We start from the raw sequence: 14,301 nt of genomic DNA, 5'->3' as shown, positions 1-14,301 counted from the left end.
AAAAAAAAAAAATGGCTCATCCCTGTCCATTTCAGCTCATTAACAGGATATCAGTCTTCAAGTGTTTCATTTTATTTTTGGTGTTGTGGTGGCTGTTTGTGTGTCAACTTGGCTAGGCCTGGTTGAGTGGCTGGGCAGCTGGATGTAGTATTCCCCACGATGAGACTGGTAATCAACTCCATGGTGGAATCTACTGGGAGCAGCTGAGTAGCTGCATTTGGGTATGTGATCTGCTTCCTGTATATAAGAAGCTTTGAGAATGGTATCCAGCCTATGGCACGCTTGGACCCTACATGTAGCCATGTCATTACTCAGCAGCCTGCTATACTCTGCTGACCTTGGGACTTACAGTAGACTTAAGTTAATGGCCTGCCGTGTGGTTTGGTAACATCAGGACTGTGCCTTTTTACTTGTTAACCTTGGGGCTTCTCAGCCTCAGCAGCCTGCAGCTGTCTGAATGAAGAAATGCCTCTAGCTCCAGTGGGCCGGGAGCAAGAGGCAGGGCTGGACCCCAAGGTTGAGGGGCTTTCACCCAGCTCTTAGAGACTAGCACTTTGTACCTAAAGCCTCCAAATTGTAAGAATAAACTCCTGTTTGTTAAGGCCATCCCATTTGTGGTATATGCTAGTCAGAGTGGCACTAGATAACCAGAACAGGTGTCTTCCAATTTTCTATGATTCATACATCGTGCATTCCATGTGCTGATTACTAATGGATGTTTGTAGCTATTACTTCTCATGTTGAGTCATACTATATTAGCAAATGAAGCTCCTGAAGGCTTTATTCCATCTGCATCATTAAGGTTGACTCTGCTAATGAAAATATTGTGGGGTTTTGTTTTTGTTTTTGCATCTAGTTTCGTTACTCCAAAACTCTTTCTGCTTAATTCTTCATCCTTTTCTGAATAGATATTACTGTATCTGAATGAATAGATAAACTCTTACTAGTCTAAATCTGAATTACCCCCTCCCCCCATCTTCTTCTGTCAAGAGAGGAGAATATGCTAGTTTAGTTTATCTTTCTGTTATGGGAAAGGAAAGGTTATGGGAAACTGAAGAAACAGGATAAAAATCTTCCTGCATGGACACTGATATTTTGAAATAATTTTCAAAAACAGTGGGCTTGTTATTAAAAGGATTTTCTTTACGAAATCTCTAAGGGAGCTTCAAAAGCTAGAGGGTGCAAAATGACAGGGAGCACTCACAGCACTTATTGTCTCACTGAGGTGCTTACCAAGGCTTTAAAACAAGACCTGTGATACTAGGTCGAAAGGCCTGGCAATGATTTAAAAAACTAGCCAATTAAAACCTTATGGATAATAACAGAACACTGTCAGATATAGTGCTGGAAGATGGTGGCCCTCAGGTTGGAAAGTACTCAAAATACAAATCAGGAACCTAACTAAAGGTATTAACATATTTAAAGAAAATAATGAATCAATCAGAAGGGAAAGGGGTCACTGGTCAGCTAGGGAAACTGAGAAAAGGGAGAGGAAAATGCTCAGTCCAGAAGGAAAAGCAACCTTCCCTCTTGTGGAATTACATGTAAGCTAAGGAAGTCATAACCAAAAGATGATCATCCAACTGGTAAGACCATCTAAGGCATTTGACTACTAACCAGGATATCGGTTCAAACCCACCAGCCATTCCTTGGAAGGAGGTTGGGCAATCAACTTCTGCAATGATACTGCTTTGGAAACCCAAGAAGGGGTCGCTATGAGTCAGATCCGACTTGATGGCAGTGCGTTGCGTTTGCGTTGGTAAGACCATACCATTCTCAAACCATTAAAAAAATCACTTCACCAAATGCTTATGCTCAGATTCCTACCAGGGAAAATCATACTAACATGGGCATTTCGGGTCACATGACTGTCATGTTGTATAAAGTAAAGTAATAAACTGGCATTCTGGGTTCTTATTTTAATCTTTGTAGGCAAACTTCCTGCGTGGACACTGATTCTGTGCATAGCTGCCATCAGGTTTCTGGACTGCAAGGCTGAGGGCCTGTGCCAAATTTTCTGAGGTAAGAGGCTCACCTTGAAGGCTTGCTAGCAAAGAGCCTGCAGGCCTTTAAGCTGTCACCCCAACATGCTTCTCCCTGCCCCTTACAGGAGAGCTGGGAAACAGACTGTTTTCAGAAGTTCCTTATATGCCTTCTTCCTTAACATGAAAGAATAGGACTATTTCACCAAAGAGAGTTGATATTTTGCTAACCAGTCAGAGGTACTGGAGAAGGTGGGCGAAATAATGTCTGAATTGATGATCATTACAATTTCCGTATTTTCAGCTATATAATCTTGACCAACTCTTCCAATGATAACCAGGCCACTATTCACTCTGGAGAAGTGATTCCTAAGGTTCCCCTCACCTCCACCAAAAAAATTCACCAACACTGACCAAGGACCTACTAGATGCCAGGGATGGACAAGTGATCCTAGCTATTCTGTGACTTTGAGTAGTCTAGAGAATCTATGAGACAATGCTGAAGGCCTCTCTGAAGAAGAGATAGTACATGGTTGAAAATCATGAATGGTGTGTGTCAGGGTTGTATCCTTTCACCATACTTATTCAACCTGTATGCTGAGCAAATAATCTGAGAACCTGGACTATATGAAGAAGAATGAGGCATCAGGATTGGAGGAAGACTCATTAACAACCTACAATATGAAGATGATTCAACATTGCTTGCTGAAAGTTAAGATGACTTGGAGCACTTACTGATGAAGATCAAAGACTATAGCCTTCAGTATGGATTACACCTCAACATAAAGAAAACAAAATCCTCACAACTGGACCAATAAGCAACATCATGACAAACAGAGAAAAAACTGAAATTGTCAGGGATTTCATTTTACTTGGCTCCACAGTCAACACCCATAGAAGGAGCAGTCAAGAAATCACACGTCATATTGAACTGGACAAATCTGCTGCAAAAGACCTTTTTAAAGTGTTAAGAAGTAAAGATGTCACTTTGAAGACTAAGGTGCACCTGACCCTGACCCTGACCAAGCCATGGTATTTTCAATAGCCTCATAAGCAAGTGAAAGCTGGACAATGAATAAGGAAGGCCAAAGAAGAATTGATGCCTTTGAATTATGATGTTGGTGAAGAATACTAAAAACACCTTGGACTGTCAAAAGAACAAACAAATTTGTCTTGGAATAAGTACAGCTGAAATGCTCCTTAGAAGTTAGAATGGTCAGAATTCGTCACACCTACTTTGGTCATTTTGTCAGAAGGGACCAGTCCCTGGAGAAAGGTATCATGCTTGGTAAAGTACAGGGCCAGCAAAAAAGGGGAAGACCCTCAACAAGATGAACTGACACAGTAGCTGCAATGATGAGCATGGCAAAGATTGTGAGGATGGTGCACGACTGAGCAGTGTTTCGCTCTGTTGCACACAGGGTTGCTGTGAGTCAGAGGGGACTCAACTGCAACTAAGAACAACAACATTAGATCATGGGATAGTTTGGCATTGCTTTTCTCCTTTTGTTACCTCGTTCTTTTCTGATCATATGTACCTTTTGTCAAGAATTTGAGTGGATGCATGCACTACTTAAAGGGTAAAGTTGTTAATCATAAAGTTCCCTTGGTGAGTAATAGAAGAATCACATTGGTAGCTGCTTAAGGTGGCTGGTTGTATTTGAAAATTCTACGCAAAAAGGTTAAGCAAAACAATTGAAAACTGAGGAATCAGGATTTACCCCAGGAATGCAACGATGATCTAATACAAGACTACCTTAGAAAATCTGTCCTTGTAAGTCACCTATTTAGCAAGTTAAAGGAGAAAAATCACATAATGACATAAAAACTACAAGATCATTATCAGCAGATGTAGAAAAAGTATGTTGATACAAGTGGGTATGCATGCTCACACATGTATAAATTACAAAAAAACTGAAAGGACATATAATAAAGTATTAAAAGTGTTTCTCTCCAAGTGGTGAAATTAAAGGTAATATTTATATTCTTCTTTATACAATTCTATATTTTCTAATGAATATATTATTTTATGATCAGGAAAAAAAAGCTATTTTTTCAAAATGTAAAAATTATTTTTCATTGGCACATACGTTTAATGTAATGCTAATCAAAACACCAGAGAGACAGAGGTGAAACAGCCAGAATTTCAAGAAGGTCACCTGGGATATTAAATATTTTGCAAAAGAGTAATGGAAAACCAGTTGCCATCAAATCAGCCCTGACTCATGGTGACCTCAATGTGTGTCGGAAGAGAACTGTACTCCATAGTTTTCAATGGTTGTTTTCTTAGAAAAAAGAATGTCTGCCAGGACATTCCTCCAAGAATCCCCTGGGTAGACAAACCTCCAACGTTTTGGTTAGCAGCTGAGCTCATTAATGTTTGTACCACTCGGGGACTCCTGAAAATAATTTGTGGAGATGTATTTATTCCACAAGGGATGAAACCCTAATGTAAAGCTATAATTATCAATCTACAATGCAAATGACCACCTGGCTAATGCCCTCTAATGAAATTGCTTCCATACTTCTCAATTAAATCTCTAAGAACTTAGAACATACACAATGATAAAAACAACTAAGACTACCCATCACTAAGACTATCAGAGTCTAATGCTAGAAACAGATTGGAACTGACTAATTTTAAGGCAGATGAAGCAGTAAAGAAAAGTCTTCCTGGGTGCTCATGGCATGATTTGCTTCTTGAAACAGTGATAACCCTTGATATAAGGTGGGAAGATGTTTTATCCTCTCCCACTAGCTGTTCCCTAAATCATAGGCCCAGAGTGTATAAGAAACAGAAAATAGGAAGTCATTTCTCTGTACCTTTCCAGAACTGCTCTGTGAGGTGGGAAGAATGTCTTACCATCACTACCGCTATCACCAATTTTACATCATATATCAAAATTGCAGATTTATTAAAGGATTACTGTAATAGTGGAAGAAGTCATACTAAGTGAAAAGGAAAGAAAAGAAAACAAAAAGGAAGTGATTAAGAGATTTGAATGACATAACAACTTAAGTGCTGGCAAGGGCTCAGGGAAACAAGCACTCTCATGAACTGCTGGTGAGAACAAACTGATACAATCTCTCTGGAGTGCAATTTGGCTATATGTATTGTAAGTCTTTAAAATGTTCATACTGTTTGACTTGGTAAGTCAATGCCTAGGAATTTTTCCTAAGGAAATAATCAGAGGGATATAAAAAGATGCATTTACAATATTGAAAGACCAAAAGAAGAAAAATGTTAAAAAATAGGAGATTAAGTTAACCATGAAATATCAGATAATATTTCACTGCTATTCATAAGGTTTTCAGTGGCCAATTTTTTCAGAAGTGGCCGGCCCTGTCCTTCTTCCTAGTCTGTTTTAGTTTGGAAGCTTCACTGAAACCTGTCCACTATGGGTGTCCCTGTTGGTATTTGAAATACTGGTGGCATAGCTTCCAGCATCACAGCAACATGCAAGCATTACAGTACAATAAACTGACAGACAAATGGTAGAAATAATAGTCAAGCAATCAGACAACATATTGCACTGGGTAAATCTGCTGCAAAAGACTCTTTAAAAATGTTAAAGAGCAAAAATATTGCTTTGAAGACTAAGGTGCATCTGACTCAAACCAAAAACCAAAACAAACTCACTGCCATTGAGTCGGATCTGACTCATAGCGACCCTTCCTTGGGTTTCTGAGGTGGTATCATTGCAGAAGTTGATTACCCAGTCTTCCTTCCAAGGAGTGGCTGGTAGGTTTGAGCCGCCAGGCTTCTGGTTAGCAGTCACATGCCTTAGGCCATGGTATTTTCAATAGCCTCATATGGATGTGAAAGCTGGACAACGAACAAGGAAGACTGAAGATAATAATTGTAGTGTTGGTGAAGAACACTTTAAAAAACTATGGACTGCCAGAAGAATGAACAAATCTGTCCTGGAAAAAGTACAGCTCCTTAGAAGTGAGAATGGTCAGACTTCATCTTATGTACTTAGGTCATGTTGTCACAAGGCACTAGTCCCTGGAGAAGGATATGCATGGCAAAGTAGAGGGCCAGTGAAAAAGGGTAAGACTTCAATGAGATAGATTGACACAGTGGCTACAACGATGGGCTCAAGCATAGCAATGATTTTGAGGACGGGTAGTGTTTCATTCTGTTGTACATAGAAAAGCTATGAATCGGAGCCAACTCAATGGCACCTAACAACAACAACTATGAAATATTTATATAATAGAGTACTACCTGGCTTTTGTGCTGGACTACTAATCTAAAAGCTGTTCGTTTGATCCCACCCAGATGCACCATGGAAATCTGCGCTTCTGTAAAGATTACTTATAACTATTGAGTAAAGATGACAGCCAAGAAAACCCTATGGAACAGTTCTACTTTGTAATACTTGGGTCAACATGAGCCAGAACCAACTTAACAGCAACAGGTTTGGATTTTAGTTTTTATCTGACTTTTAAAATCTTGTTTAAAAGAATATTTAATGAGGTTAATATACTAAAAATATTAATTACAGAAAAAAAGGTTAACATGTACAGGAAAATTCTAAATTGTTTTTTTCTTCTTCTTCTTTTTTTTTTTTTTTTAAACTTGTGAGATACCTACACATATGTATCTGGAAGAAAACATGAAAATAATGGTTATGTTATAATTTCGCAGGGAGATCTGGGCAATCTTAATTTTCAGTTACTAGCAGCCACAAACATCCTAACTACTAAATCTGGCTAGTCTTACTCAAGCTTCAAGAATCAGCTAGTTGCAACCTCTTCTAAGAAGTCTTCCTGCTCTACCCCATTTTCTCCCATATTATATTAGGTCTTCCTCCTCTGTTGTCAAGTCAGTTCCAACTCAAGGTTCCCCCATGTGTGTCAGAGTAGAACTGGGCTCCACAGGGTTTTTAATGGTTGATTTTTCAGAAACTGCAAATGGCATCCTAGGCTGTGAACTGAAAGGTTGGAGGTTTCAGTACACCCAGAGGAGCCTCACAAGAAAGGTCTGGTGATGTACTTCCAAAAAATCAGCAACTGAAACCCCTATGATGCATAGCTCTAATCTGACACACATGGGGTTGCCATGAGTTGGGATCTACTCAACAGCAACTGGTTTTCCTCTTCTGCATTTGACTCTGGGCTGATCTTGATATACCTTATCACTGCATCAAAATCACTGATTTGATTTACCACATCCCCACTATACTTTGATAGTCAGAGCTTTCAGTATTTCATTTTTCTATCTCCAATGCCAATCTGTCTGGAATCTCTTCAGTCTCCAAGCTTGACTACTGGAATGATGAATGAAATGGTCTGAGCAAATGATTCTGCTCTGTGAATGTAATGGTCAAGGAGAGGAATATAACCAGGATGATCAAACACCAGTAAAGAGACAGCATTTCTTACCTTGGCCAGCAGGCTTGACACATGTTTAATTTCACCATTTGCCTTTAGTAATTCTTGTTTGAGCTCAGTGCAAGACAGTTCCAGTTGATCTTTCTCAGCATGAGCTACTTTCAACATTTCTTGAACTTCAGAGCTCTCTGCCATTTGCCCTGTGGGACTAGTCTCTACAGCTTTTTGCTTCTCACTCTCTAATTGAGCCTTTAAAGATCCATTTTCAATCTTCAGCCCTTCCAAGGTAACTCTACATTCTTCTAAAGTTTTGGCCATTACACTATTATTATGCCGTTCTAGTTCTAGAAACCCATTCAATTTTTCATTTTCTTCCTTCAGGTGTTTAATCATTTCTAAGGCTCCTTGGTTTTCCTCCTCAACCTTCCGTAAGCTACAGGTCAACTGCTGCTGAATGATGAGCAGCTTCTCTCTTTCAAAACGGCCCTGGTCAAGAATGTCTGCACATTTCTGCTCTAGTTCAAGGATTTTTCCTTCTTGGATATTGGGCTCTTCATTCTTTGCTCTCTCTTGTAAAAGATTTATCAGTTTCTCATTTTCTTGACTTAGTTGCTCTGCCCTCTCTCGATGCTGATGAAATGATGTCTCCAAAATAGTCTTCTCATCTGCCAGTTTCTCGTTTTCAGCTGTCAATTCTTGTACCATTTGTTGCTGGTCTGATAATTCTTGCAAAGTAGCCTGCAGTTCTTCTGCTGTGCTGTGGTGATTCTCTTCCATCTTTTGTATCTTCTCAGTAAGGGAAGCCAGAGACAATTCACTAATATTATTAGGGGAACTTCCAGTTGTAGAACATTTTGAGCTCCTAAAGGGGTTGCTACTGGAAGACACAGGTCTAGAAGGGGTATCTGCTGTTATGTGCTCAAAATCAGAGGCATCTGGTGACAAAGAAGCTTTGGTAACATCACTACTTGAAGAATCTGATGTCCTTAATGTATTTTCATGTATGTTTTTTTTATACTCATCTATGTCACCTGACAGCTGATTTCCAGTCCGGCTTCCAAAGCTTGACTCTTGAGTTATAGATGTTGGGCCGCTGCTGTCACCAGCGTGACTGGCTGCTCCTTCTGAGTTTGGTGAATGCTCAAGGTAAATCAGTTTTTCCTTCAAGGCCCGGTTTTCTTCCTCTAGATCAGCAAGCTCTTTCTGAAAAATTTTGTTCTTCTCCTCAAGAGTTCTTATCAAAGGCTCTGTGTCACTTAGTGAGATGGGTATTCCATCTACACTCAGGTCCAAAGAATCAGTTACTTCAGAGTTCAAGGATCTCTTTTCTTTGCATTTTTTCAGTTCACTTCGAAGTCTGTTTATTTCACTATCTTTTGCTTTGGCTTCTGCCAAAAGTTCCCGAATATGAGATTCAAGCACAGCCTTTTCTGCACCTTCATTCTCTTGCTTGGCTTTTGTGGAGGTGGTCCTCAGGTGTTTCGTAGGGGTGTGTGTGCTAGAAGAAGTTGGACTGGACACTGATTTCCTGGGATTGGAGGGACCACGTGGCACAGATCTCTCTCTTGGGACTGCTACTGTAAGTTCCCGGGGGGCCGGAATGCCTGTCCGTTTGGTTGCTGTAGCAGCCCCTAAAGAAAAAAGAAGAAAACATTTAAGGAAAAGGACTCCAAAAACTCAAACATTTATATAACTGAAAAACAAATGACTTTAAATCACCCAGCATACTGAACTCTGTGGCTATTACTCTTTATTCATTTCCTCCATTAGATAACCATCTAGTTCTGCTGGGGTTTCTATACCTCCTCCCTCAGCACTCTATTTGGGAGGAAGCTAACTCTTCTCCTGGTTCTAGGCATAAGGTCTGTGCTTAGGCCTGAGCCAGTTATCATAAGGCCATCCCCAGCCAAAGTTGCTGCCACAGGGCATGAGTGCATGTTTTTTACTAAAGAAAGATTTTCTGGGTGAGTTTCTGAAGTGTCACTGGATGTCGAGTGAGAAAGCATGTCTGTCTGGAAACACTTGGTAACCATCTTGCCATCACAAGGGTAAGCGAGAAGGAAATCAAATTGTTAATAACCTTGTTGAACTACTAAGTTAAACCAAACCTGAAGGCCTATTATGGCCTTCCAGTTATACAGCCAATAAATACCCTTTATCTAAGTCACCTTGAATTTTCTATAATTTGCACCTTAATACATACAAACTGATAAACTTGGCAAAAAAGTAACAGCCTTTTGACAAAACACAAGTTCTTGGCAAACTTTTAAACACTCTTTTTTAAAAAAATCATCAATAACATATTTTGACTAGAACAAATTTGATTAAGAAATCAGAGATACAAATAACACTAAGGAGAAAATGATCTGATTCAATAACATACCGCTTTTGACATACGTAGAAATGGTGTGCTCATTTGTATTCATAGAGAAAAATGGAATAAGGATGTATAATGTATATCTGAGGAGCTCTGGTAGCACAGTGGCTAAGGCACTTGACTGCTAACCAGAAGGCTGGCGGTTCAAACCCACCAGCCACTCCTTGGAAGGAAGGTTGGGCAATCCTACTTCCGTAGTGATACTCCCTCGGAAACCCAAGGAGGGGTCGCTATGAGTTGGGGCCGACTCGACGGCACATAACAACAACAACAACAATGTATATCTGTAGTACAGTTTTACATGTTAAAGGGATTTATATAATATGGAGATGACATAATCATTTAGAATGTTTACAAAGGGAAAGTTAAGGGGTAAGGAGTTATTCAAACCCACCAGCCACACCTCAGAAGGAAAGGTGGGCAATCTACTTCCATAGAGATACCGCCTTGCAAACCCAAGGAGGGGTCGTTATGAGTTGGATTTGACTCGACGGCAGTGCATTTGGTTTTTTTTTTTAATAAAATAAAGAATATAAGCAATAATACATTTAGCAATGCCAGTGATCTAAGATTAAATAATTTTGGCAAGAACCATAATTAAAAAAAACTAGAAGATAACTAAAGCTTCATCATACCTATAGTCAGAAATGATTATCACTGAGGCATTTGCCATTACTAATGATGCCATACAAATTAAAGTTTCTTCTCTTTTTAATTTCATTGAATAAATATAGCAAAAAGTTTGCCATTTTAACTTTATTTATTTTTTGTCTTTTTTAAAACTTTACATTGTGATTTGGGTGCAACTTTACAAACAGATTAGTTTCAGTGACACTGATTACAATCCCCACAACACAGCCGCTCTCCTCCCACCTCTTCCCTGTGTCCTCCCATCTCTGCATCCTTCTTACCTGTTCTTTTCTGCTGCCTAGCCCTCTCCCTACACAAATGCTGCCCTTCTGATCTCCCATGGCTTTTTTAAGGAGTGCATCTCCCTGGTATAGTTGTTCAGCTCTTTGGCCTGTCTACTGTTTCACTGAGAGTTAAACCCCAGGAGTGAGGTTTGAAAGGCGACTCAGGGCCATAGCCTCAGAAGTTTCAATTATCTCTCTCTAGCCAGTAATCCTGGTCTTTTTAATGTTTTTGAATTTTGTTCCATACTTTTGTCCCCCCCCACTCTTTCTGGGATCTCCAGTTTTGATCCCTTTCTGAGTGGTTGGCATTGGTAGCTGGGCACTATCTAGTTCTTCTGGCCTCAGGGTCATGTAGGCTGAGGTTCTCATGGTCCATTAGTCCCTTGGTCTAATTGTTTCCATATGTCTTTGATTTTCTTCACTCTTTTATGCTCCAAATGAGGAGAGACCAATAGTTGCATCTTAGCTTTTAAAACCCCAGTCACCACTCACCAAAGTAGGATGTAGAACAATGTTTATGTGTAGCATGTTGTGACAACTCACTTGATGTCCCCCATGACCATGGTCTTGAGCTTATAGGCCCAGTGACTGACACCTTCTAGATGCTTGGTTGTGGCTAAGAAGTTATCCTAATTTTATCCCGTTAGCTCTACAATGTATATGGACATTTTTATAGCACATACAAATATGTATGTAGGAATAACATCTGCCAAACCTATATATGTTCATTTGCATATTCATACATGATCTTCTTTCCTGTCTACCTATGTATCCACCCATAGATTAGTGTTTGTTACTGATAATGCAGTACTGTGTACATATTTTTGAGGATACAATTCAGTAGTATTAATTATATTCACCTGTTGTGGAAACAAGACCAGTATCCATTTCCAAAAGTTTTATATCACCCCAAACAGAAACTCAGTATTCCTTCAGCAATAACTTCTATTCCTTTCTTCTCCTAATCCCTGGTAATAAACTTTTTGTCTCTAGGCATTTGCCTATTATAAATATTTGATAGACATGGCACCACACAACATTTGTGCTTTTATGTCTGATTTATTTCACTCACTATGTTTTCAAGATTTATCCATGCCTTAGCATGTATAAGGACTTCATGACTCTTTATGGCTGAGTACTATTCCATTGTATGTATACCCTATACTTTGTTTATCCATTTGTCTGTTGACAGACACTTGAGTTATTTCTACCTTTTAACTATTGTAAATAATGCCGCAATGAATGTTGGTGCACAAGTATATGTTTGAGTTCCTGCTTTCAAGACTCTTGGGTATATACCTAGGAGTAAAGAAGGACCTTCCTTTTTACCTCCAATAATTTTCTGGTAATAAAGATGGCAGGAACTAAAATAGAACAGATTAAACTGTCATTGTTTTTAGCTATAGTTTAGCTCCTTCCTTTGCTGCCAAATCCTAGTCTGATCTCCATTTAAGGTGCTACTTATACTTCACCTAAGGAGTTGGTGGTGTAGTGGTTAAGGCATTTGGCTGCTAACCAAAAGGTTGGTGGTTTGAAGCCACCAGCCACTCCACAGAAGAAAGATGAGACAGTCTGCTTCCATAAAAATGTACAGTCTTGGAAACCCAATGGGGATTGCTACGAGCCAGAATTTATTCGATGGCAGTGAGTTTGATGCTTTATTTAACCACTAGAAATTATTATTTCTTTACAACAAACCAAAGTAATTTATTTAAAAAATTGGTAGTACTGATAAACAACATCATGATAAATGATGAAGAAATTAAAGACATCAAGAATTTCATTCTTGTATCCACAATCTATGCCCAGGGAAGCAGCAGTCAAGAAATCAAATGATGTATTGCATTGGACAAATCTGTTGCAAATGATCTTTTTAAAGTGCTGAAAAGCAAAGATGTCATTTTGAGGACTAAGATACCCCTAACCCAAGCCATACATAGTATTTTCAATCACCTCATATGCATGTGAAGGCTAGATAATGAATAAGGAAAACTGAAGAACTGATGCATTTGAGTTATGTACGGTATTGGCAAAGAGTATTCAGTACAGATGGAGTGTCAGAAGAATGAACAAATCTGTCTTGGAAGAAGTACAGCCAGAATGCTCCTGAGAAGCGAAGATGACAAGACTTTGTCTCACATATTCTGGACGTGTTATCATGAGGGATCAGTCCTTGGAGAAGTACATCATACTTAGAAAAGTAGAGCTTCAGCAAAAAAGAGGAAGAAACTTCAATAAGATGGATTGACACAGTGGCTGCTGCAACAATGGGTAACAATAGCAACATAGCAACAATTGTGAGGATGGCGCCAGATCAGGCAGTGTTTTGTTCTGTTATATACAGGGTCATTATGAATACAAAATGACCCAACAGCACCTAAAAACAATAACACACATTCCATGTGTGTTTTATTTTTACTATATCTGTTCTTTTTTCAATTCTGCTACTTCATTCTAAGAGAGTTAACAGTATAATTTGTTTTTTCTAAGAGATTCTTCCCATTTTCATATATATCATTTCAGAAACTATAAAGAGCAGAGGTTAAGTTTACAGAATTGCTAAATGGATCATAAGACCAAACTAAAGTTGGTGCTTGGCCACTCATTCCCCTATTTGCGCCCAAGTCTCGAGCCCAGAAACAGCTCTTCATAGGCACTGAAGAGGAAGAGGAAGAGGAAGATGACAACGCTGTGATAACTTATGATAGATCAGAAAGAAGGTTCTACTACTCATGCTATTGTTGTTGTTAGTAGTTGCCAAGTATAACAGAAAGAAATATTGACCAGTCCTCCATCATCTTCATGCTTGTTGGTATGTTTGAGTTCATTGTTGTGGCTATGTGTCAATCCACCTCCTTGAGGGTTTCCCTCATTTTTGTTGATCCTCTACTTCTCTTATGTTACTGTTAAATGCCGTTAAGTGGGCTCTGACTCATAGCAACCTTATATATAATAAAACGAACTTTGCCCAGTCCTTCAGAATCCTCACTATCACTGCTTTGTTTGAGCCTGTTGCTGCAGCCACTGTGTCAATCCATCTGAGGGCCCTCCTCTTTTTTGTGAACCTTCTACATTACCAAGCATAATGTCCTTCTCTAGGAATTGTCCCTCCAGATAACATGTCCAAAATAAGCAAGTTGAAGGCTTTCCATCCTCACTTCCAAGTAGCATTCTGGCTGTACTTGTTCCAAACAGATTTGTTCAATCTTTCGTCAGTCCAAAGTATGTTCCATATTCTTTTCCAACACCACAATTCAAATGCATCATTTCCTCTTCTGTCTTCCTTTTTAATTGTCCAGCTTTTGCACACATATGAGGTGAATGAAAATACCATGGCTTGGATCAGGTAAACCTTAGTCATCAAAGTGACATCTTTGCTTTTTAGCACCTTAAAGAGATCTTTAGCATCAGATGTGCCTAACGCAATTAATTCATTATTTGATTTATTGACTGCTGCTGCTTCCATGGGCATTGACTGTGGATCCAAGAATGAAATCCTGGACAACTTCATTTTCTTCATGATTTATCATGATGTTGTTTACTAGTCTAGCTTTTTTTTTTTTTTAAATTGTGATTTGGGTGAAAATTTAAAGAGAAAATTCACTTTCCATACAGCAGTTCACATACACTTTGTTTCATAACATTGACCACAGTTTACCACAATGCAACATCTCCCCTCATACTTCCT

At 39.1% G+C, this 14,301-nt stretch overlaps 1 protein-coding gene across 1 annotated transcript in view; it reads right to left on the bottom strand.

The window, feature by feature from the left end:
* SPECC1 (sperm antigen with calponin homology and coiled-coil domains 1) overlaps window positions 1-14,301 on the bottom strand; it is a 449,155-nt gene that overhangs the window by 213,834 nt on the left and 221,020 nt on the right. Inside the window, exon 4 of the mRNA XM_042781619.1 lies at window positions 7,374-8,941. Coding sequence (XP_042637553.1) covers window positions 7,374-8,941 — 1,568 coding nt within the window. The remainder of the gene's footprint in view (window positions 1-7,373; window positions 8,942-14,301) is intronic.

Source organism: Orycteropus afer, unplaced genomic scaffold (assembly GCF_000298275.1).
Source record: "Orycteropus afer afer isolate SDZICR_OR568_19922 unplaced genomic scaffold, OryAfe1.0 scaffold00139, whole genome shotgun sequence".
Lineage (NCBI taxonomy): Eukaryota > Metazoa > Chordata > Mammalia > Tubulidentata > Orycteropodidae > Orycteropus > Orycteropus afer.
The sequence above is the reverse complement of the archived record's forward strand: the minus strand, read 5'-3'. Positions and strand labels throughout refer to the sequence as shown.